The 23,028-nt window shown below is 51.8% G+C and overlaps 3 protein-coding genes across 17 annotated transcripts in view; 1 reads left to right on the forward strand and 2 right to left on the reverse strand.

The window, feature by feature from the left end:
* The window catches only part of KIF5A (kinesin family member 5A), a 32,504-nt gene extending 31,690 nt beyond the window's left edge, over positions 1–814 (reverse strand). For 6 of the 9 annotated variants that reach the window (XR_014083148.1, XR_014083152.1, XR_014083149.1 and 3 more), the window contains exon 1: positions 35–271. Coding sequence is in view for 3 of the 9 variants with exons in the window: in XM_081594213.1 (XP_081450339.1) it covers positions 35–118 (84 nt within the window). In the remaining 6 variants the exon portion in view is untranslated. Of the gene's footprint in view, positions 1–34; positions 272–786 lie in introns of those variants that run through there. The other 3 variants (XR_014083150.1, XM_081594215.1, XM_081594209.1) reach the window with 2 other exon arrangements.
* DCTN2 (dynactin subunit 2) lies at positions 173–13,872 on the forward strand. Of its 5 annotated transcripts, none has more exons than XM_081594308.1 (15): positions 173–316; positions 1,207–1,275; positions 5,613–5,627; positions 9,214–9,310; positions 9,470–9,531; positions 9,880–9,978; positions 10,248–10,408; positions 10,600–10,750; positions 11,076–11,141; positions 11,350–11,388; positions 11,567–11,644; positions 11,736–11,807; positions 12,064–12,166; positions 12,281–12,372; positions 13,427–13,872. In XM_081594308.1, the coding sequence occupies exons 1-15, from the start codon at positions 281–283 to the stop codon at positions 13,511–13,513; spliced, it is 1,227 nt and encodes a 408-aa protein (XP_081450434.1). In that variant the 5' UTR covers positions 173–280; the 3' UTR covers positions 13,514–13,872. The 5 variants fall into 5 exon arrangements, with proteins under 5 accessions (XP_081450434.1, XP_081450435.1, XP_081450431.1 ...); XM_081594309.1 differs by lacking the exon at positions 5,613–5,627 and adding an exon at positions 6,930–6,935; XM_081594305.1 differs by lacking the exon at positions 5,613–5,627 and having other exon boundaries at positions 1,207–1,350.
* A 151-nt stretch (positions 13,873–14,023) lies between these two features.
* Positions 14,024–21,391, reverse strand: MBD6 (methyl-CpG binding domain protein 6). Of its 3 annotated transcripts, XM_081594220.1 has the most exons (15): positions 21,064–21,391; positions 19,979–20,042; positions 19,663–19,799; positions 19,274–19,376; positions 18,997–19,159; positions 17,727–18,776; positions 16,886–17,547; positions 16,452–16,605; positions 16,102–16,271; positions 15,567–15,980; positions 15,416–15,468; positions 15,140–15,203; positions 14,825–14,994; positions 14,497–14,560; positions 14,024–14,238 (listed from the first exon to the last, which is right to left on the reverse strand). In XM_081594220.1, exons 3-13 carry the CDS (start codon positions 19,773–19,775, stop codon positions 14,920–14,922), a joined length of 3,021 nt encoding a protein of 1,006 aa, XP_081450346.1. In that variant the 5' UTR covers positions 19,776–19,799; positions 19,979–20,042; positions 21,064–21,391; the 3' UTR covers positions 14,024–14,238; positions 14,497–14,560; positions 14,825–14,919. The 3 variants fall into 3 exon arrangements, with proteins under 3 accessions (XP_081450346.1, XP_081450345.1, XP_081450347.1); XM_081594219.1 differs by lacking the exon at positions 14,497–14,560 and having other exon boundaries at positions 21,064–21,386; XM_081594221.1 differs by lacking the exons at positions 14,024–14,238; positions 14,497–14,560 and adding an exon at positions 14,608–14,639 and having other exon boundaries at positions 14,715–14,994; positions 21,064–21,386.
* Between the last annotated feature and the right edge of the window lie 1,637 nt (positions 21,392–23,028).

Genomic DNA, 23,028 nt, shown 5'->3' on the forward strand with positions numbered 1-23,028 from the left:
CCCACAATCCTAGGTGGCGGTTTTCTGCCATTACCTCATTCCCGGCCTCGTTCTCGCCAATCCCTGCCTCTCCAGGGGTGTGGTAGCGGGCTGTTCTCGCGACTTTTGCTTCACCCATCCCCTGTACTACTCCTGTCGCGAGACTTCCTGCTCCTCCGCCTCCTCCGTCGCTCCCTTTGCGGCCGCCTTAACCCGGACCGGGACCCATCCTCTCCCCTACCCGAGCACCGGCCCCGGCTCTGCCGAGGCCCCGGTCCCCCAACCCCGCCTCGCCGCCGCCATGGCGGACCCTAAGTACGCCGACCTTCCCGGCATTGTGAGTACACGGCCGGCCCTGGCTCCCCAAGACCGCGCCCCCAACCTCCTAAAGACCCCCAACAGACACCAACCCGTGACCTTTCCCGCCTGCACCCCTCCTCAACCCCGAGGGCTCCTGCCGGTAGCTCCCTGACCGGCCCCAGCACCCTTCGGACTCCGATCCGACTGGGCTGGGCTCTGCGACGGCCTACAGGCCCCTTTCCGCCAGTCGCCGGTTTCTCGGCCCAGAAATGGTTTCTAGGCACTTACGACTGTTCTCTAGTGCTTATTACCATCCGTGTCTACACCTCCCGTGTCTCCCCACATATTCCCATAAACCCCCCACCCCTACCTCAGACACACAAACCAGGCCATTTGGTGATGGACTTCACTCTGTAAAGAGTGAGGTTGCCGTGACAGAACCGCAGATAGAGAACTCTTGTCCTCTAGGGAACCTCCTTCCCAAGCCCCGCATATGCCGGCCTGTACCTGCCTTTGTGCTGCCTTACTTGCATTCACGGGGGGGTGGTGGGGGGGAGGGTGGTGTTTGGAATAGGACTTTGTGTACTAAGGTCCTGAGTCACTCTCAGCCCTTGTGCCAGGGTTGTGCAGGGCCTAATGATGGCTCCTCTCCTACTTCTGATTGCCGACGACCCGTCACCCTTCAGATTCAGGGTAACATCTTTGTCATCACTTAACACCATTTACCATCAGTCATCCCCACTGTTATCCCCACCCCTGTTAAGACATGGGAAGTGACATGCAGTTCACCCGGCAGGTGAAAGAAGGGGCAGAATCCTGGCATCACAGCCTGACTTCTCTGTTAACTTGTTCAAATGGAGTGGGGTCAGGGGTGTTGGTGGGTAGTGCTGGGTAGTGAGGTTGGATGGTCACTGCTTTTACCCGCAGGCCAGGAACGAGCCAGATGTTTATGAAACCAGCGACCTGCCTGAGGATGATCAAGCAGAGTTTGATGCGGTAAGACTATGTGCTGCCTCAGGACTCCTGTGGATTCTGATCTCTCTCTCCCAGGCAGGCCCTTTCCCTTTTCTGGTGAGCCACAGCAATAAGCGGGTATGCCAACCCAGCCTGGGTGGTACGTAGGTTGCAGGACTTGCAAATGAGCAATGCCAAGAAGGAGAGTCAGGTCAGTGGAGTTAAAACTAAGAGACCTGATACTTAGGCCTTTTAAATAAAATTGAAATATCTCAAAACAAGCTGGGTACTAGTGACTTAGCCCTGCTAATGCTAGTCCATGGTAGTGAATCATGAAGCCTGAGCACTTAAAAAGTGCATGAGTTTAAGACCTAGACCTTCTATTTCATAAAATATATCGTTCACTCAATGTTCGTTAACATCCTAACAAGCTAGACTTTGAAGTATAGAGGAATACTCTTTTACGTGAGTATCCAGAATCCACTAGGCAAGGAAAATGAATTGGAGACTTCAGAAAGATAACAGAGCTGGTCAGAGCAGAACGAATTTGAGGAAGAACATAAATGTTTCATATTAGCAGAGGAGAGGACTTGATAGCACTTTCAGATTCAGGGAGAACTCAAGAGGAAGGAATTAGCTATGGACACATTTTAACCGTAAGGGAAACCACTTAGCATTGTTTACTGAATGTGTTCATTTTGTGTTGATCTTTGTGCAGTACAGAGGAAAAAATGTCCCTGCCCTCAAAAATCCCCCAGACTAATGGAGTTAGGATACATACAGGAAACATGAAAGAAAAAAATTGAGTGAATGAAGTGAACATAGTAGAAACTCTGAGTGTAAGTGCCAAGGGGAGCAAAGATCTGTTCACATGTCTTATAGGATGTATTTTAGGTTCTGTAATTTGCAAGGAGAGCTGGGCTAGGGTCACATCGATGGTGTGAGATCTCAAAAAAGTGGTGACCAAGAGTCAGTGGGAACAGGCTCTGTATGTGTGTCTGTGAGTCATGTGGCTACGTCTGTGGGGCTGGTTAGCTCTGGAGAATGCTGGTTGCTGGCTTATAATGTATGGCTTGGCGTACTCACTTATTCCTTATTTGATTTCCCCCATGTGGAAGTGGTTCCTTCTTTGTGGGGAACACCTTCCTTGTCCCTTCTCTGAGTGGTGTGTTCTTGTTGCTTCTGTACTTGCTGGCATGTCAGTCTGTCCCCCAATCTTGAGTATCTGGAGATAATGCAGATGGTGTCATTGCTCAGGACCCAGGTGTGCACCTTCACTCTAAGAGATATCTTATTAGGAAGCTATCTCTGACTCAAAGGGCAGGAGTATATATACTGAGGACTCCATTCTGCTACCATAGTTCAGAGACTGTTCAGCTCTGGCCTAGGGCTCTGCCTATAAAATATCAAGCCTTCATGGTGAAATAATGAATGGAAGTTTGTCCCTTTGTCACTGACCATGATCAAACAGGTAATATCATAGCAGTCCCCTTTCCAAGCCAAAAAATAAATTGTAATTTTCCTTTCGAAATCATGGGCTATCTCTTAATAAAAAGAGCATGATCTTCATCCCAGGCATGGAAGAATCTGACTCTTCTGCCGTGATTGGCTGTTTCTCCCTGCTGAACCTGAGCAGCCTATTTTAGTAGCACCTAGTGGGGTGGCTGATGGGCTGGTGTTCATTTCCTGTAGCACGTAGCCAGAATGCCAGTATAGAAGTAGATAAGAACTGGATGGTAAACACAAGAGGAGCTAAGTTTCCTCCATCACCTAAGGCTCAGCAGAATGACACTATCACTAGAGAGGAGTGAGTAGGGTCGGGAGACACTCATCTACTTCAGGAGCCCTGGCGGAAGTGGGGGAGGCCTGAGATGTTTCCTGACGTCAGCTAATGTCTCTGGTCCCTGCATGTCCCTGTGGGCCTTACGAGGGCATCTTTCGGGAAGTCAGCTGACTAATGGTTCTGCCACTGCTCTTAATACTAATGTAAGTGTGCAACTTGAGGAGCAGTTGGTTGTACTTAGACAATCCAGCATCCTCATTTCCTTGAGGCCTGGATTCTCACTAGCAGCTGGTCCCCTTCTCACTTACCTTCCCAAGACCCAGTATGGGTCACAGTGCACACCACCATTATTGCGGCTGAACCATGAGGTTTCAGTCACCTTCTTAACTCCAGCAAGAGTATGCTCTGCCTTAGTCTCCAGATTATTTGGGACTTTAATTTTATTAGTTTTTAAAATAGGTAATATATGCACATAGAACAAAAAGTGTCTCTTCCCACTGCTGCCTGCCAATGCTCAGTTCCTCCCTGGAGACAACCTATTTGAGCAGCTTCTTAATGGAACCTTTCAGGGCGGTCTCCAGATTTTTATTTAAAGAAGTAGTCAAAAAAAAAAAAAGAAGTAGTCAAAGGATATTGACAACCTTCCCTGTCTTTTCACCTTCTTCCTTCAGTCGCTCCACTATGGAAGAAATAGGGCTGCCAAAGGAAATAATACCCTGTAATACACCCAAAAGATTGTAATTGCTAGTTTAACTTAAATGGAAAAGTTTGCAATTCCCATAATGGAAAGAATGGAAGAGGAAATAGTAGAAGGTTTTATTTTAGGTAAAAATGGTCCTGATTTTCCTGCTATCCTTTTAAAACAATTTTAGCAGGAGCTAAAATATTCTAAAGTGAATGGGCCAGAAAACCACACAAGCTAGCCTTTTCTTCCTCAGTCTAGGAGGATCCCCTCTTCATATCAGACACTCCTGGGTTGATTTGGGCCATGAGCTTTTTGGAAACTTTTCTTAAAATGTCTTGTCAGGAAAGCTAATTCCCAGTTGGAATTCCCTCCCCACTGAGCCCACAGCCTACGTTTGGGTCTGTATAGGCATTTTGCTCTCAGCTTTTGAAGTGCTGGAGCAAGGGGAAGTAAATTAGAAAACTCACTAGAAATAGAATTAGTTCCTTCCTTTATGCCATACCTATCCTGATGCCATGTGAAAGGGGCAAAAATGACCTAGCCTTAGTTTGGTGGGGCCCTGGCAGGGGCTTCAGTTCTCCAAAGGGTAAATAATGCCAGACCCTCCACCGGCCTGAGATGGGAAATAGTAAGTTCTCTTCCTTGCAGTTTGGGATATCACAGAGTATGCTTGATTGTGTTCATTGACTGTTGGCGCACTTGAACTTACCTGAGTTTTTCCCAATGCTTCCCCCATCCTCCCCACCTTGCCTGGACACTAGTTTGCACAAGTAAGACCATTCAATGCTTCTTCTCTGCATGGTTTTTTTTTTTTTTCGTTTGCCATCTTGCATGCAATGCTCTGTCACTGTGCTATTGTCGCAGCTAATTGTTTTAAATTCTAATGCATCTCTAGCTGGGTCAATAAGGGGCCTGCTGGCCTCATGGTTAAAGATTCTTAATCAAGGTTTAGAAACACAACTATGAGTCATGAATCATTGTCTCTTCCCCTTATGAGGTCTGCAGAATAAAACTGTCCAGTGGAGGATGGGATAGAAACATGGAGATTAGAACACTTCTGGACATGAGGAATTTAAGAGCAGGAGTTGGAAGGGAGTTGTCTTTCTCCTCCACAAACTGAAATGGAGTTAAGAGAAAAGGAATGACTTTTAGCCATTCCAGACAAGGGTTAAGAACAAGGGGGGCAGCAGTCCTCACTTCTTAGCAGTGTGGATTATACCTGATTAAGAAGAAAACTTCATCTTAATATTCCCTTATGCTAAGCCTTTAGAGGAAGGTAAATGGGCTAGGAAAGGGATGTTATATGCATTTTAAGGGACTAACTTGGATTCTTTGTGTTTCCACAAGTCTTCCTGTTTCTGTACCCCTCCTTTAGAAATGGTTGGATGGTCAGCACTGTGTTGGTCCATCCTGGACAGTTTTATTCTATAGCACTATCCATCTTCCTTGTTATCATGGTTCTGAAGTTCCCCTGGCTGCGGTGTTGGCAAAGAGCCTGAACAGGCTAAGGGAGCGGCAGTGACCTCTTCCTGTTTCTTATCTAGAATCTCAGGTCTTGCCCTCTGAGGCACAGCCACTTAGCCAAACAGCCCTGGGGAGTCTGGGAGGTTATTAATGAGAGGGACTGGGGAGTCATGTACCTGGGATCAAGGCACTTAGAATTCTAATCAAGTTGGCTGGGTGTAGTAGGCTCCCATGGTGACTGTTACTACTCCAGGTTACAGACATTATCCCAAAAATCTCATTTCCCAACCCACCCATAGGTCAGACTTTGAGGTGGTATATATGATTTACAAATTAATATACACATACCACTTTTCCTTTTTAAAATTTTTCTGTCCTCCCCCATTCTGCTTATTCCTCATGACTTGGACTTGAACTTATGCCCGTTGTCCTCTCTTTCCCCTTGAGTTTTTAACCAAGCTGGTTTTAGCTTGGTGAGGCAAGAGAAAGGTAAAGTGTGTGTGCCTCCCCTCGTGTGTTTGCATGTGTACACCCGCAAGTGCTTACATGCACTCTGCAGAGACATCGCAGCCTTAGACCACAGGACCTGGATCCACCTCTGCCCTGAACTGAGAGGGGAGTCTTGGCTGGGCTGGACCCTGGCATGAGAAGGGAATGAAGAGGTTGAAGTTCTGATGCATCTAGCTGAAAGCTCTGGGGCAGAATGTGGTTGTTTTTATCCCATCATGTGTTTTCATTCACGCATATCCATCCTTTCGTGGCAATTCTTTAACCAGTCTTGCCTGGAAGTGGAGCCTTATCTGTGTGGCTTGGGCTAAAATAAGGCCTCTTTTTGAAAGACTCACTTTTCCCCATTGTATACCCTCCAACCCCTGTGAACAGAAGGTTGAAGAAATATGTTCTGTGCATGTCTGGTAGCTGTGACTCTAGGTGTCTTTTGGACTCTGTGCTAGCGCGTCATGTAGAGTTGCTCTGGATCCCTCAGAGTGTAGGGTGAGTTTCCAAGCACTCAAGATGGATACAAACACACCAGACTACACAAGGGACCGGGATTTGCCCTGTCTCTCCTCTGGCAACTGAATGAGGATGGGGCTGCAGTTAGATACTTTGCATTTCATTGAACTTACCATCTGTAATCTAGAAAGTTCATTTTGTTCTGCTTAACACAAAGTCACATGAAACCACCTACATAAGCACCTGCTTTATGATTGATTCTGCCATTCAAATGCCTAATTCTTCAAAACTAGAGAAACCGAGAGACAGGAAGACATGAGCCATGAACCTACCCCCCTTTAGAATCATGGACCCTCAATCAGCTACAAGCCCTCAGACTCTTATCTCCACAGCCTCTGCTTCACATTCTGCCATTTCTACAGCTTCTTCCTGCCTCCCCCAGCCTTCTCTGCCTCCACTTTCTTCCATGCCACTGGCTCGCAACACCTAACCCTTAGTTCCCAGGTGCTTGAATTGCTGCTGTTCACGGCAAAGCTTCACGACATCCTGACCACCAGAGAGGAAAGGTGTCCTAAGCTCTTCTTTCTCTTGGGGTATGCAGTCACCCCAGCTGAAATTTCTTGGCCCCCAAATTTTGCTAGGCTCCCCTGGGCCCTGTGATGCAGTATATTTGAAGAGTATCATGTAGTGCATGTGACAATTTGCTAATAACAATTTTGTCTTTTTTTTTTTTTCCCTCCCTCACCCCCATTTCCCCACTCCCTTTCCTTTTAACTCTTTTGATTTTCTCACCTCTGGGGAAACCACAAGGAGCTGGTAAGAAGCCTGACCTTTCATCTGCTTTTTAGCGGGGTGTGCTATGATGGGCAGTTGTTCCCTGTCCTTTTGTCTCTACTAAATCTTCTGTCCCTCTATTCAGCCCCAACCCCAGCTGACCTTTTCCCATTTCATGTAATGACACTACCTTCAGCCCATGCCCCCAGACCTCCAAGACACTGGCAGAGTCGGTGCCTCTGAAGGGCTCAAGAGTGCTGTCCACCTGAGCCTTCGGGGCCACACCCTCAGAGAGGCTCTGGGAGGGTGCCAGCACTGGGCAGCTCTTCTGCCCCAGGACGTGCTCCTGCAGCAGGGCTAGTAAGATGAAAGCACTGACTGTCCCTGCTATGTCCAGAAGCTCTGACACTCACACTCTGTGTGGTGACCCATTTTTACTCCACACATTCCCTCTTTAGAAAACTAAATAAGAAAGTATGTTCTCTTCAACATAGTGCCTGGCCCATAGTATGGGCTTAACAAAATGGTAGCTGTGATTTCTTTCTTTAGTCTATAGACTATGCCTTCCAAAGAGGTTTTTTTTTTCTGCCTCATTGTCAGAGGGAGGAGTGGCATATTCTTATTCTTGAGGGTGAACTTGAGAGAGGGTGATGTTCTTTCCTGAACATGAGTCCGTCTCCGACAAACACTTTTCAGAGGCCTGAGACCACAGTTATTTGACCAGTGGGTGCTCTGGCCATAACACTTCAGAGAAGATTGAGAGAAGAATTTGTGACTCAGTTGTTTTTTCCCCGAGGCACTTTCATATGGGACATTGAAACCTTTTATTTCCCCTTAATCTTTTTTAGCTCTTGCCCCTCTGCCCAGCACTTCCCTGAAGAGGTAAAAAGCACAGTTGATGTTTTCTCCTTACCCGCCTCCTCCCTCGTTTATAAAACTGCCACTCACACTGATTCCTTCTGTAATAGAGCAGAGATGAAGGGTGGCGCTTGTGTCTGCTGCTCTTTCTCCATGTCTCGCCATCATCAACCCCTAGTACCCACTGACAGTCAGAGAGTCTCAGTCCTGGATACATATTAGAATGACTTGGGTAGCTTTTAAACTGGCCTACTACCCTGGCCCTATCTCAGAACAATTCAATCAGAATCTGCAGAGGTGAGCCCATCCCTCTTTTCTCCCCCACCCCTTTTCTAAGTGATTCTATTGTGCAGGCAGGGTTGAGAATCATTGTTCTGGTTGAAAGAAAGAAGACTTTCTTTGCCTTCCTCCAGTGGAAGGTGATGTCCACCCCAAGAGAAAAAGCTTTCCAGGTCTCCTTCCACTTCCTTCAGTAGCATGATGAGACCTGTCGGACTGCTGACAGTTGAAGGAGAGACATGCAGTCTGGAGGACTTGGTTTTGGTGTAGTTATTAGAATCTGAACCGCTAACAGATACGTAGTAAGGAGGGAACCTTTCTGCCTCAATTTCTAGGGTGAAGTTTCTTTCACTTTGTTTACCACATCCCCTCCTTATGGAAGAGCTTAAATGCTTGAGAAACAGCAGAGGGTCAGGGAGAAGAGGCAAGTGCTGCAGCTTCTCTTTGAGAAGAAGCGGGGCTATCTCTGTTTCAGAATGTACATATGGCCTTTGCCCATGGATACTCTTGGCAAACAGATACAGCTTATGCTGTTGCTTCTAAGATGTCCCTTAAAAAATAACACAGTAGCTGCCTCTTCTCTCTATCCCCTGAATTCCCTGACTTCACTGCAGTCTGGAAATGGCATCTGGCCAGGTCCTCTGCCAACCTTCTTTTGTATCTCAAAGCTATTATCTTCCGTTTAGCAGCACATGGAAGTTCTGATACTCAAGAGCTAGTAGCCTGATTGCTCCTCTTTCCCTCCGGCAAGGATGGGAGGTTAGCTGGAAAATGGGCTTCCTCAGCAGCAAGGAAATTTACTTTTGGGAGGGGGAGGTTAAAAGAGGTCAGGTTGGTTTCTTGCCCTGAGTGCATCATGTTGCCAGGTAACTGGGAGGGCCCAGTTGGATTGGGGAAGGGGAGTGGATGAGGAGGCTTATGTACAGAATGGGTGGGGAGGTTATGCTGCCTCTGTTCCCAATTGAATCAGGGTGTTAATATTTATGCAACTGAGACCCCAAATTTACCAAGAAGCTTTCATTTCTTAGGGTGAACCTGGGTCGGTAGTTTGGATTGGAGCCGTCCTTCTTTCCCCTTGGGAGAGTAGAGCCCAGTCTCCTAATGGTTTGGGGATTTTGGGGGCTCTGGGAAGTTCTAGGGTGGGAATGAATCTGCCCTTGGCCTGAACTACCTGTTTCTGCAGGAGGAGCTGACGAGTACCAGTGTGGAGCACATCATTGTCAATCCCAATGCTGCCTATGACAAATTCAAAGACAAGAGAGTGGGCACAAAGGGACTTGGTGAGACTGGTTGGAAATTGGATGGGGAAGCCTGACCTCAGGCCTCACTGACATTTGCTTTGGGGAAAGAGCTGTCTTACGGAAGCCCTCACAGTCACTGAGACCATGACTGTCATGGGTCTTGATCAGGCCCTCAATTCCATCTTCTTTTCTTGGCAGATTTCTCAGATCGAATTGGAAAAACCAAAAGAACGGGATATGAATCTGGAGAATATGAGATGGTTTGTTGTTTGTGTGTTGATGGGAATAGTGCAGCGATCCTATCCAGTGGGCATTTAAGAGAGAGCAGGGATATAGGTGGGATTCCAGGTTCCTCTCTGGTTGGGGGTCCTGAGGAGCCCAGCTGGATGCAGGGGAGGATGCTTTGTGCCCCTGCTGTTGGCTATGGAGCGTCTCCAGGCCTCCAGCTCTCTCTAGGTCTTCTGAGTGAGGATGATGGTGGATTCTTAGTTGGTATGATACTCTTACAAACTCAGACTGGGTTTGGATACCTTCTTTTTTTTTTGGATACATTCTTGAGGTTCCCTGTTCTAGGAGGTGTGATGTCACCATCTGTGCTTACTCTCTAGCTTGGAGAGGGTCTGGGGGTGAAGGAGACACCCCAGCAAAAGTACCAGAGACTACTGCATGAGGTCCAAGAGTTGACAACTGAAGTTGAAAAAATCAAGGTAACTATAGACTCTCCTCTCCCCTTTCTGCTGTGACTTACATAGCAAAGGAAGACCTCCCAGTGGGAGGAGAAAGATTCCCTAAGCTCCTCCCTAAGGGGACTGAGGTTTTTGGAGTTTGGGAATGCACATGAATTTATAGTTAGTGCTGTAAGTGGGTTAGGAGCAGCCCGGTGACTTTCAGCCACAGCTATCTTTAAGGGTCTTGATCTATTTCTTTCCTTGACTCACTCTTACCACCCCTCACTGTCTATTTGTTTTCATACCAGACAACAGTGAAGGAATCAGCCACTGAGGAGAAGCTGACCCCCGTGGTGCTGGCTAAACAGCTGGCTGCCCTGAAGCAGCAGCTGGTTGCTTCCCATCTGGAGAAGCTGCTGGGACCAGATGCTGCAATCAACCTTACTGACCCCGATGGAGCTCTGGCTAAGTGGGTGCCAGACTTTGCTGGGAAATCATTGCTAATTGGGGTGCAGAGGGACTCCAGCCAGGTATTGACAGGGCTGCAAAGGGGAGAGGTGGCCTACCTGTTCCTTAATGCTGACCCTGAGGCAGAAACAAGTGACTGGGCTGACCCACATCCTTCAAGTCGTGATATTATTGCTGTTTTCTTTGATCCAGGCGCCTACTGCTGCAGCTGGAAGCAACAAAGAACAGCAAAGGGACTGGTTCAGGGGGAAAGACCACCAGTGGGACCCCCCCAGATAGCAGCCTGGTCACTTATGAACTGCATTCTCGGCCTGAGCAGGACAAGTTCTCTCAGGCTGCCAAAGTATGTTTGTGTGTGTGTGTGTATATATGTATGTGTGTGTATGTATGTAATGTTGGTTAAGGGGCCAGGGAAGACATGGCTCTGGAGACTTTCCTGCTGCCCTCCAAGGAATCACATCTGGGGAGAGGGTGCAGGGAATGCTTGATTCCTCTTGATGTCTCATTTAAGAGTGTGACTAGGGCTATGTTCAAGAGAAAGAAATCCCTTGGCAGAGTGGTGGGAAGAGGGGAGGGGAGGGCAAGCAGACCAGCAAAGAGCAGGATTTACCTCCCACTGCAGCAGCAGGGAGGGAGGTGGATGGCAGATCTCCCCTTTCCTCCCCTAGGTGGCAGAACTCGAGAAGCGCCTGACAGAGCTGGAAGCCACTGTACGCTGTGATCAGGATGCTCAGGTCAGGTGCTCTCTTATACTTGTTCCGACCCTCACATCCTGAGCCCTAAGGTCCACAGCATTCCACAGAATCCAGGGAGGAGTCAGGAACAGGTTCCAGTTACAGGATCAACCAGCAGTTGCCTGCTGGAACCAGAAAGGACGGGAGAAGGTGGTAATCACCTGGAAAGATGAGAACCACTGACTTCTTTGCTTCTTTTCCCCATCAGAATCCCCTTTCAGCAGGTCTGCAGGGAGCCTGCCTCATGGTGAGTGTAAAAGGAACTGGAGTGTTTGGGTGACAGAGGGGATATCAGGATTGGGTTTGCTTAGAAAATTGTTTTTGGATCTGTAGCTGTTTATTCATTACCTTCAGTGGAATATGAGGTGGCCTCTTCTAGTCTGATTTTGTCTGCTTCATGACACTTGTCCTGACCCCGCCCCCAGGATACTGTAGAACTGTTGCAGGCAAAGGTGGGTGCCCTGGACCTTGCAGTTTTGGACCAAGTGGAGGCTCGGTTACAGGTAATAAGTGGAGGCAAATTGGATTACAGGCAGCTAGTGACTTTAGAAGACCTTGATCAACCTTACTATCAACCTTAAAATCTGCTTTCAGAGTGTGCTGGGAAAAGTGAATGAGATTGCCAAGCATAAAGCTTCTGTAGAGGATGCAGATACACAAAGCAAGGTCAGGAAGAGACCTTTCCTCCCATCTTCATACCCTTTCCTGCTCCCTCATACACTCTTCCTGCTGGGAAGAGCAAAGCATGAGAGCACGGAATCCTCAGGGCACTGTCCTCATAAGCTCTTACCAGCTGAGATAAGGCAGCACTTCCCTGTTGCCCCAACCTGGACTTGGTGCAAGCGCTTCACTTGGTGAGGCGCTTGTCTCACCCTAATGGTGTGTATTTGGCTGAAGGTTGGCCACTGTGTTGTCCCTCCAGGTGCACCAGCTATATGAAACCATACAGCGCTGGAGCCCCATCGCCTCCTCCCTTCCTGAGCTGGTACAGAGACTTGTCACCATCAAGCAGCTGCATGAACAAGGTGGGAGGCCAGCCACAAGGGATGTCAAGAGGAATTGGAAAGTGAGCAACTCTTGTTCCCTTCCCTCTGGTCTTGGAATCTTAACGCCATACCTGCCATTCTGACCTTTCGCAGCCATGCAGTTTGGTCAGCTTCTGACACACTTGGATACCACGCAGCAGATGATTGCTTGTTCCCTCAAGGACAACGCCACCCTCTTGACTCAGGTGAGTGCCCCTTTGTTGGTTGGCTGCCTCCCTTCACCAGCACACACAGGCAAGGTTCTCCAGCTTCAGCTCCAGAGGGTTCTGCCTTGGCCCATTTGGTGGCACAGTGGTATAGCGGGGGTTTGGTTTGAGTCTCCATACTGTTTCTTGGTTGCCATGGGACATCTGACAACTTATTTAACCTATGAACCTCCATCTCACCATCTGGAAAATTATATCTACTTCAGAGTTATATGGATTAGATGAAGTAGTATGAGTGAATTGGTAAGAGCTCAGTAAACCTCCATTTTTCCTATAAAACCTACCTTTTCCCTCTGTAGTCTCAGCTGGGTTTTATCCTCCCTGAGTCCTCAACCAGATGTTCCTGAGTACAACACACCAGACAGAACATGGGCATTGAAATCTGCAGCCAGGCTCCCACCTGGTTTTGCCATTTCCTTCCTGATGCTGAGCTGTGAGCTTCGCCTCTTCATTCTCTAAGCAGTGCCCGGCACATAGCAAGTCCTCCGTTTCTGGTGGAGGCACTCTTCTCAGTGCTGGGGGAAGCACTACAGTTGGGAGTCTGTTATCACAGGACTATCAAGATAAATTAAAGTGCTTGGCATGATATGTCCTTCCTCCAGAGCAGTTTGCTAAAATTTTGGACAAGTAAAACCCTTACTTCAACAAAATCCTATCCTATTTGTCCCTCAGTACATAAAACAGATGAAAGAACTGTTCTGGTTAAAGTCAGGATGGGAATTCTTAAGAGGCCTGCCTGTTTAGCAGATCCCGTGCTAGGTCCATGGTGCTCCAAGTCACCTTCCCATTCTGGGGCCCACAAGCTGTTTCCATTTCTTTTTTCTAATTTGGCTTTGTTGTGCGGCTTGTGGGATCTTAGTTTCCCGACCAGGGACTGAACCTGGGCCCCAGCAGTGAAAGTGCAGAGTTCTAACCAATGGACCACCAGGGAATTCTCCTTCATGTCTTTGTGTTCTCTAAGAGAATTTCTTCAGGTCCTCACCCAGGTAAGAACCTGAACCTGACAGAGTAAAAGAACTCTCTCGCTTTCTAGGTGCAGACAACGATGCGTGAAAACCTGTCCACAATTGAGGGGAACTTTGCCAACATTGATGAACGGATGAAGAAACTGGGAAAGTGAGCACCTTTGAGTGACGGGAGGACAGGGGTAATCCCTACCCCTTTGAACTCCATTAATACCTTACACAGGGTTTCCCCTTAATAGTAACTCTTGCGTCCCATTTGACACTGGGGGCAAGGGCTTCTTGCATGTGGGGCTTACACCTCCTCCTCTGAAGAGTAGTAGAAGCTGGGGATATGAAATGGTGGTCTCCCCTTAGGCCACAGGGATGAGGACGTGGCCCAGCCACATGCCAGCTCCTGCCCAATACTGCTTTGCCTGGTGTGGGGGAGGATTGGGTCCTGTCCTCCAGCACAGCTTCTGTGGCTGACTGTAATACTGTACAACTGTTTCTGACCATTAAATGCTGTTGTACTCTGTGTGGCCTCTGCTGTTTCCTGGGGAAGAGGCAGCACTGAGAGAGACATGCACAGCGTAACAGTCTAAGCACTCTCTACCACAGAAGAAGGATTTAAATTATAATCTGTTCTTACAAAAGAACTAAGGAAAAAATGAGGACAGAGTCAGAGCCAGAGTTTCAAAATATTCTCATCTGTTAAATTAAGAGTGTCTCCCATAGAAAAGCAGTGGAGGCCCCACAGGGCAAGTACAAAACAGAATTAAAACTCCCAAGGGTCTTGTCTTTACAAAAGAAAAGGCAGGAGGCAGCCCCTGGACAGCTGGTCATGCTGGCCGCTCCGGTTGGACCATGTTGCATAATCCTCAGTCGCATCGTCACAACGTCTCTGAGCATTTTGATGGGGGAGAAGGGGCAGTGTAGTGTGTATGGGAGGAGAGACCCAGAGGGCTCTCTTTGCCCCCTTACCCCCTCTTCATATCCCAGAGGAAAGTGGAGGGAAGCTGGCTACACCTTGAAATGAGGCTATGTGTTTCAAACCTGGGGACGGGTAAAAGGGGGATCTGTGCTTTGAGCAACCTGAGCCAGAGGCAGAGGGGTGTTGGCAGGGGTGAGGGGAGGACGCATGATGCTTATTGCTTTGTACCTTTCATTGGGAAGGAGGGCAGCAGCCAACAGTAGCTCACAGGTTTGTAAACTGAGCCTGCTGGCTTCAAGAAGGGAGGCAATGAAGTCGAATTAAATATAAAAGAGTCATTTGTGCAAAAATAACTTAAACAAATAAAAGACCTGGGGGAGGGGGTTTTCCCCTTAGCCTGGTGGGGAGAGGGCCATATACCACCCCCCCCAGGCCTTTTCAGTGACATGGCTTTGGGGGGGAGGGGGTGAGCTTCCCTACCCCCTGCAATGGCTCAGGATGGGACTGTGGGGGAAGGGGTTGCATTTGTGCTCTGAGTGGGGAGTAGTGCCCCCACCCACTGTCCACAGGTGCAGGTGGCTGGCAGGGGCTCCCGAGGCTCAGCACTCAGCTCTCCCCAGTCAGGGTCAGATCCAGCTCCAGGTATGGCTGCTATGGGGCCAGTTTCCTCCTCTTGTTTTTGGCAGGACGGCCAGGGCGGGCCCGGGGAGGCAGAGGGACAGCCGCCTATACAAGAGGGGAAGTTGAAAGAAATGATCAAACAGCTAGGTATCAGGAAGTCCTTTATTTTCTCCCCACTCCCGCTAACCTTCTCCTGCCTTATCCTTGACATGCACTCCCACCCACCGACGACACAATGACACACACTTACGCGGGTTGTGGGGCTGGGGTCCAAGGTAATGTCCTGGCGGGAGCTGTTGCTGTTCCGGGTTGGGCTGCAATAAGGGCACAGGTGGATCAGGAACACATACATCCCCGAGCACCAGGGGAATTTCAGAATTTGGGTGGGAAACTTTCTACATGTGGATAGTATAGGCATAATATCCTTGTTCATATTCAAGTAAAAACACTGCCTTTTTGAAAGCCAAATCACTCTTAACTATTGCTATAAACCCAATAAGAAGCCGGAAAAGGCCAGTATACTCACTTGTATTTTCTCCTGCGGCCACGACGAGACTTTCTGACTACCCCTGGGGATACCTGAGAAAAGATGGACTGTGTGTAAGAAAAGGCACGTTGGCCTCAACCTTTCCTCAGGGCCTTTGTGCCCGGACAACCATTACTTAATCCACACTCACCTTAAGGTCCTCAGAATGGGGCCCAGGAGGGGATGGATCCTTGGGCTCAGCACCCCCTTCAGCCAGCTCCCCATTATGCTGCCAGTGGTGGGTCCTTCTTGGGGACCGTTCCATTTGTCCATTGAAGCCACCACGTGCCCCCCACTTGAGGGCCAGTCGGCCAGGCTCCCGCCGGCTACCAGGCTTTCGACCTCGGCCTGGCCTGGCCTCACCATTAATGCCCCTAAGTCCCCCTCCTCCCCTCCGGCCCCGTTTCCCTGACCCCCTCCCAGTGAGCAACTCAGGGACTGGGGGATCGGGAGAACTGTGGGGTGGGGCTAAGGCACTGAGGGGAGGCCGGGCAGGCTCTGGTTCAAGGGCTGAGGTGGGGCTCTCAGGGGGCAGACATGGGGCTTCTGGCTGCTCTGGAGGGATCTGCAGACAAAACAGATCTCTGTCAGTTTCAAATGCAGTTCCAGCTACTTTAACTTGAAATGTCTGTATTTCCAGTTTGGGAAAAAAATTCTCTCCCTAACACACACACCCATTCCCTTACCTGGAGACTCTGTAGCAGGCAGGCTAGGGGACTAGAAGCCTCTGAGAGGGGTGGAGGAGCTCCCCCCCCAGGGAGCAGCTGCAGCCCCAACTGCCCAGAGAGAAGAGGGCCAGGAGGCTGCAACAGACTAGGGAGGGTTCCAGGGCTGCTGGTCAGCGAAGACAGGTCACCTGTTAAGGAATTGTAAAGTCAAGGGTCTCTCTGGGCAAACCAGTTAAGCTGAGCAGACCCTATTCTTTGAGGCTTGACTCTGGTTACAGACTTTTTTCCCTAATTCATCTAGTCTCTACTCCCCATTTTTCTGCTTACTTTCTTCTCTCCCACACCACAGAGTCTTCCCTCAGACTCACCCAGCAGGCTGGCACTCAGCAGAGGGCTAAGGAGTTGAGGGGGTCTCCCTGAGTTGGAGGGGGCCTTGCCCAGAGAGGAGGCCCCCGGGTCAGTAGTTGCCGTGGTGACACTGGAGGTAGGTGGTCCAGGTTGGGGGGTGCTCAGGACACAGGGCTAAGAAGAAAAAATGGCTGTAACATCTACATGTGTAAAGTATTCAATAAGTTTATAGTACTTTCACATATACAATCTCACTAAAGCCCCACTGAAGTAGGCCATGCTTATTAAATACAGACCCAATTCTTAAAGTCCATCCTACCCCCAGCTAAGAACTAAGCCCTCCTCAAAGGCCCTAAGGAAAAGCTCAGACATGAAACTGAAAGCCTTTGATTCCCAGCTCCCATCTCTGATTCTAACTCTTGTTCTGTCCCACCCACTCACCCCCTATCCTCACCTGGGGGGGCGTCCCCGAGGGGGGATCCAGGCTGGCAGCCAGCAGCGCAGAATTTAAAGCTATGAGGGTGGGGGGAGCTGAAAGGGGGGGGAACAGCAGGGGGGGCAGGTCTCCCAAACCTGAAAATGTCTCCCCACTTGGACCCCCGGCTCCCTCTGCAGATCCCTCCCCATCCCCAGCTGTGGGGCCCAGGGCCAACAGGGGCAGGAAAGAGGCAAGGAGGTTGCTAGGAGGTGCAGAAGGGGGTGGAAGAAGGTCTGAGGGGGGTGGTGGAAGCAGGGAAGCCACCAAAAGTGAAGGCCCTTCGGGCTCACCTGGGGCTAGGGGAGGGCCAGGTCCCCCTGGTGGGGGGAGCAGGGGCTCAGGGGGAGGTTGTCCCCCTCCCCCAGCCAGCACGCCAAATAAACTGTGGCTAAGCAATGGAGAAGGTGGAGGTTGTCCCAGACTCAGAGGGAGGGGCAAGGTCCCTAGCATCCCGGGGAAGCTGGCTCCACTCAGCGCCAGGCCCTGCTCGGGGCTGGGGAAAGGGAAAGCCTCCCCACCAGCCAGGGGAGGCAGAGGGCCGGCTGGGCCGGCCCCCATCCCAAGCGCTTCAGATGGGCTTTGAAGCACAGGGCTGGGGACTAGGGGGGCTTTGGAGGCAGCTGGTGGGGCAGGGGCACCTGCAAAGAAAAAGAAAGGTTCAGCTCTAGAGAGACCCCTTTCTCCCAGTGTCTCAAGAATCCAAACTCCCTACCCCCCAACCCAGAAAATCACTACAGAGCTCTCTAAGTTCTCCCTTCAATGTCTTGGTGGTCTCTTTGTACCCGAAGGGAGGAAGGGCTCTGGTGCACTCACGTACCTGGCACACTGCTGAGGCTGCCACTGGTGGTCCCAGGGAGGGCGGGTGGGATGGGGTGCGTGGGCTGGGGAGAGCTCCCTGAGGAGAGGGTGGGGGGAGGAAGGTGTGCATCTGACCCCAAAAGGTTAAAGCTTCCATCAGAGTGGGAAGGGCCAGGGGTGGGGAGTCCCAGCAGGGATAGCACAGAAGGGAGAATTGGTTGGGATGGCTCCAGGAGAGGAAAAGGTTGGGGGGTGGGAGCAGGGGCCCGAGGACGGCTCCGCCTAGGGGCTTGAGGGCCCCCCCCTTCTAGCAATCGCAACACAGTCGGGGGTCGGCGGGGACGACGCTGAGAGGGAAGGGGCAATGAGGAGTGGGAAGCTGAGGGTGCCTGGGCACGGGGCCTTCGGCCCTGTAAAGTGCTGGGAGGGGGGAGTTGGGGGTGCTGTGCCTTGGCCGCTGCAGAGAGTAGGCTGCTAGCAAGAAATGGGGGTGCCCCAGGCCCCTCCACCGTGGGGGCCCCTCCCAGGGGCCCCAGGACCAGGGGCAGGTGCATAGTGGCTGAAGACACTGGTGGCTGAGTGGCAGGACCAGAGGGGCCAGGGGGACCAGGGAGATTATTGCTTGGGGGCAGGGGAGGGGGTGTTAAGGCATCACTACAATGGAAGAGAGGAGGGTCCAAAGGTGGTGAGGAGGAGGCATGGGGGGCTGGAGGAGAGCCCAGGTTAGGGGGCACCAGGCTGGATCGGAGAGCAGCTCCCCAGCTATATGAGGGTGCGTTGAGGCTGATAGCAGGTGGAGGAGGTGCAGCTGGGGAGGGGGCATTGCCCCGTGGGAGGAAACAAGGGCTGCTGCTGCCTCCAGAGGGGACGGGGTCAGGAAGCCTTGGCTGTGGGAAGAGCCCCCCAGGGCCTGCTAGAGGGGGGAAAGCCTGTGGAACTGAGGGTGGTTCTGGGGGAAGGGAGCCAGGACCCCCATTGAGTGGAGTTGTAGGAGGGACTCGACAAGGAGGGCGGGCAGAGGGAGGCCCTGGGGACACAGTGTGGAACATTTGGGGGCTCGCTCCCTCTCCTGCAATAAATGAGAAACAAAGGATCAACCTGTGGCTCCCCTTCCAAGAACTCTGTCTTTTCCATCCCTTCCCCTACAGACTCCCAGGTTCCCTGTGCCCTCCTCTCACCAAGCAGTTCCCCACTCCACCCTTCTTGCTCCCTCTCACAGAGCTCCTCCCACCATCCCTCTTCCAGACCCTTAAGTTTTCCTCAGTCTCCGTAAAGTGGAGAACACTCACCAGGAGAAGAGTGTGAGCAGGTGGTCTCCATGCTGCGGTACAGAGTTGCCATGGCAACAGCTTTCCGCCGGTGGTTGCACAGCTTGGTCATGTCCTCCTCTGATGCTGGCCCCACCCCAGCCCCACCCGGGGTCACCGGGGCCAAAGGGTCAAAGTTGAAAACCTGTACGGTGGAAGGCACAGACAAGGACCCTGAGAGAACAGAATCTGAGAAGAGCTACCTCGGTCAGTGACCGGCATTAAGTCTCTCTGACTATCTCACCCTCACCACTCTGACCTTGGGGACGTTGAGTGGACACTCCAGACCGCACTTGCAGGTCCCATCGCTGAGGAGGTAGCTCCGGGTTTGCTCCAAGGAAGACAGCTCTGTGCCACTTGGACTGGGAGAGGATAGGGTCAGAGTGTGAGGTTAGATAACTGAACTGGAAGACACTCTGAAAGAACAGTTCAAAGACCTTCCTAGGAAGGGCAGAGGGTAAGGAAGAGATGGAGAGAACAAGTGCACAGGACCAGAAGCACAGAGAGCAAAAAGGCTGAGGAAGGAAGAGGAACAGAGAGCAACAGAGCACCAGCGATCTGGGCTTTGAGAGGAAGGAATAGAAAAGAGAAAACTCAGGTAACTGAAGAGCCTGGGGATAGAAACTGGGAAACTTTGGGGAGCCACACCTGATATAGAGCACAGCACCCTCTCGAACACAGCGCTGCCAGCCGATGGGGACAGATGTGGCCACAGGGCCCCCAGCTCTGTCTGCTCCACTGCTCTCATTGCCCCCATTCATTGTGTGTAATCAGCTCCCACGTGCCTGATAACACAGACATTCATGTGGCATTAGCAGGATTAAACTAGGCTGGGTACCTGAGGGAGTACTCCCGCAAGGCAAAGGTTGTGGGGAGACTCAAGAGAACTTGGGAGCAAAGGGAAACCCTCAGAGAGCTGGGAGAGAGAATGAGAGGGGACCTTCTGCCAGCCCACCATGGCTACCTGAACATGTCTGCAAACATTGTGGGGTCCAGTCTAAAGCCGGGGCCGCCGGCTTAGCCCACACCTGCAACACAGGAGAGAGAGAGGACAGTCAGGATCTGCCCAACCTACGAAAGCACCACAGACCAGGATACTCTCAAGGGAAAGATCCTTAATAACAGGAGGTAAGTACCCAGAAAGATCCCAGGGATCTGGTGGCTGAGTCCACAACCATCCTGTCCACATTCAGTCCCTAGGGACCAGAGGATCAAAGCCACAACTTTCAGGGACCGGGGAATCACAGTCCATTCCCTAGACATATAAAGGCCAAGGCCCCCTCATCCCACCAAGGACAGAAACCTTCAGACAGGAGTGCGGGTTAGTTCCCATAACCTCTAGGAAATTTCCCAGAGAGGCTGGCCCCTGCTGTTCCCTCGCCCTCAGGAAGATCATATAAAAAGTACGGATTGCCCCGCAGATCACCAGGCAATTGCCCAACTGCTCGCTGGGGTGGTACCAGCATAACTCCCCCATGGCCTGGATGCACTAGACAATCACTGATCTAGTTCACTTGGGTCTTCTTAAGAAACGTTGGAATCACAGTTCTGTCTTCTCCCACTATTCTCAGAAGCTCCGATCTTCCCCCAAGCCTAAGACAAGAAGAATCAGCACCTCCTGTCCCACTGGCTTCAGTTTAGCTCCAAGAGAGATTCTCCTCTGATATATATGGGGACGCCCCACAAACCTGCAAGTATTCTCTCCAACCCCACCATCGCTCCCACCCCACACTGGCGGCTTCTAAACTTTCCCTCTCATAACAAGGCGCCCTGTCACCCAGCCTGCTTCCCTCAGCTTGGGGAGGAGGGGAAGGCGCACGAAGTAGGAAGGAACTTGGGGAGAGGGCGGGCGGAGGGTGGGCGAAGCACTGAGGGGAGGGAGGTGAAGAAGGCAAAAGTCAAGCAGTGAGAGAAACGGTGGGAGCAGGTGAGGGCGGGGGAGTGGGGATGGGGCCAAGGAAAGGGGCCAAGAGGACGCGGAGGGGGCAGAGGGTAGGGACAGGAGGGGAGGGGGAGGGGCGAGGTGGGGGGGCCGGGCCCTGCACTCACCGCGGCCCATGGTTCGGCCGGCCCCGCCCTGCGCAGTCGCGGCCCAGAGGGTGAGTGGGAGGGAGTGGGAGGAGGGTCGGTGGAGCCCGAGCCTCCGGTACAGCCCCGGCCGGTCCTAGCAGGAAGCGCCGCCGCCGCCGCCGCGGATCACCGAGCGGCCTCCCGCGCATGCGCCATAGGGGCCAGGGGCAGCCCTGGGGATTCCGTTCCCAGAAGGCACCGCGCAGGCTGCCGCCGCCGCCGCCGTCGCTGCCGCCGCCGCCGCCGCCACCGCCGCAGCCGCCGCCGCTGCCCGGACGGGAGAGGGGCGGGGCCGGGCCCCCGCCCAGCGGACAACGACGAGCCAACAGGAGGGGCCGCAGTGCGCATGCGGGAGCGCGCCTACCCCTCCCCCACAACCCCCCATTAATCCCCAAGAGAACAAACACCCCACGCGGGGGCCACCCCCCCGCCCTCCGCGGAAGGATCCGAGCCTCTTCCCAGGCCACTGGTGGCCAATCCCAGCCCTCCCCGGGGAGGGGCCCCTTCCGAAGCCACAATCTGTTGGGGGAGCCAGGAATGCCAGGTCCGGGAGGAGCCGGCCCCAAAAGATGAAAGTCGCGACTTGCCCTGCCCCGCCCCAAAGGCTTCCCGGGTAGTGTGCTGGGACTTGACCCGCCTCCCCAGGTCAACATGTCAAAACACGACCCCGGCCTGTCAAGTCACATGACCTCTGCCTGTCACTGACAACCTGGTCATGTCTTTGGGCCAGGAGAGACCATCTGGTCCAAGCCATCCCACCCCCATTTACAGAAGGAGAAATGGAGCTCTGGAGCAGTGGTGCAGGCCTGGCCAAGGACATGTCACCGGTCACACCACCGCCTATACTTGCCATCCAGCCACAACTGGCCTTGTGACAGTTTCTTAGGACAAACTCTGGCTATCCCCCATAAGGATATGTAACAGGCCACCACATGGCCTCCGTTTTCTACCTAATGGCACTTGAAATATAGTTTGCATTTTCCACCGTGCTTTTCACTTTTGTTCAAGCTGCCTCCAAGTTCATAATAATCTCATTTTACTTCCAGCACGCGATCTTTTATTTACGAACAAGAACGGTGAAGCACGGCGAGACTAGGTAACTGGCCTAGGATCCCTGGGCAAGTGAGGGACCGCTGAGGCTAGAATCTGGGCTCCTGACAACCCAGTCCCAGCCATTCTTGCGCTCACGTGCACCCAATGTTCCAGGCAACAAGGCTCTACTGTAGCCTAAGTAGAGGCTATACCTAAGGCAGGAGGCCTGAAGCCCACTCCCTGCCTCACAGCAGGGAGTCACAGGGCCTGCAAGTCTGATACACTGAAAAGGGCGGGCCTGGTCTTTGGTGAAGGGCACCAGAGCACCACTGGGGGGAGATGATTAGACGAAACAGTGGGATCGGGGCCACCAGGCAAAGAAAACGAATTCTGGCATGCCGAGGGCTCATCAGAAACTCTAAAAAGATAAAAGTTTAAGGGTGTTCTTCAGAGAAGAGTAGCTGAAAATGACTACCAAGGGGCGTCAAGCTCCTTGGCTTCTTTTGAGAGAAGACTCCTTTAAGAAGACTGGAGAAGATGCAAACAATCCTGGTGGATGAATCCAAATTTTCAAAGGTGGGAGGTTTAAAAGACCTGGTGTCCGTTAGCAGGGAGGGGATCAGGGGCAAGGAAAATGAGAGTTTCTTTTGGTGGAGATAAAACGGAGGCTAATGTCAGATGGGCGGAACAAGAGCTCTAGAGGGAGACAAGCTGCAGTGAGCCTTCACACCGCAGCCACAGTTGATAGCCGTTGGGGCCGTTGGGTATCGGGAGCTGGCGCCCCGCCCTCTCTCCTCTCCCCCACCCCCCCTGCACCTCCCACCACCCTTGTAGTCCCCTGCGCGTGCGCGCGCTGATACCGGTTGCCAAACATTGCATCATCCCCGCCCCCCTTTCCTCCCCTCCCCCTCC

This window comes from Giraffa tippelskirchi, chromosome 4 (genome assembly GCF_054371585.1).
Source record: "Giraffa tippelskirchi isolate mGirTip1 chromosome 4, T2T-mGirTip1v1.2.pri, whole genome shotgun sequence".
Classification (NCBI taxonomy): domain Eukaryota; kingdom Metazoa; phylum Chordata; class Mammalia; order Artiodactyla; family Giraffidae; genus Giraffa; species Giraffa tippelskirchi.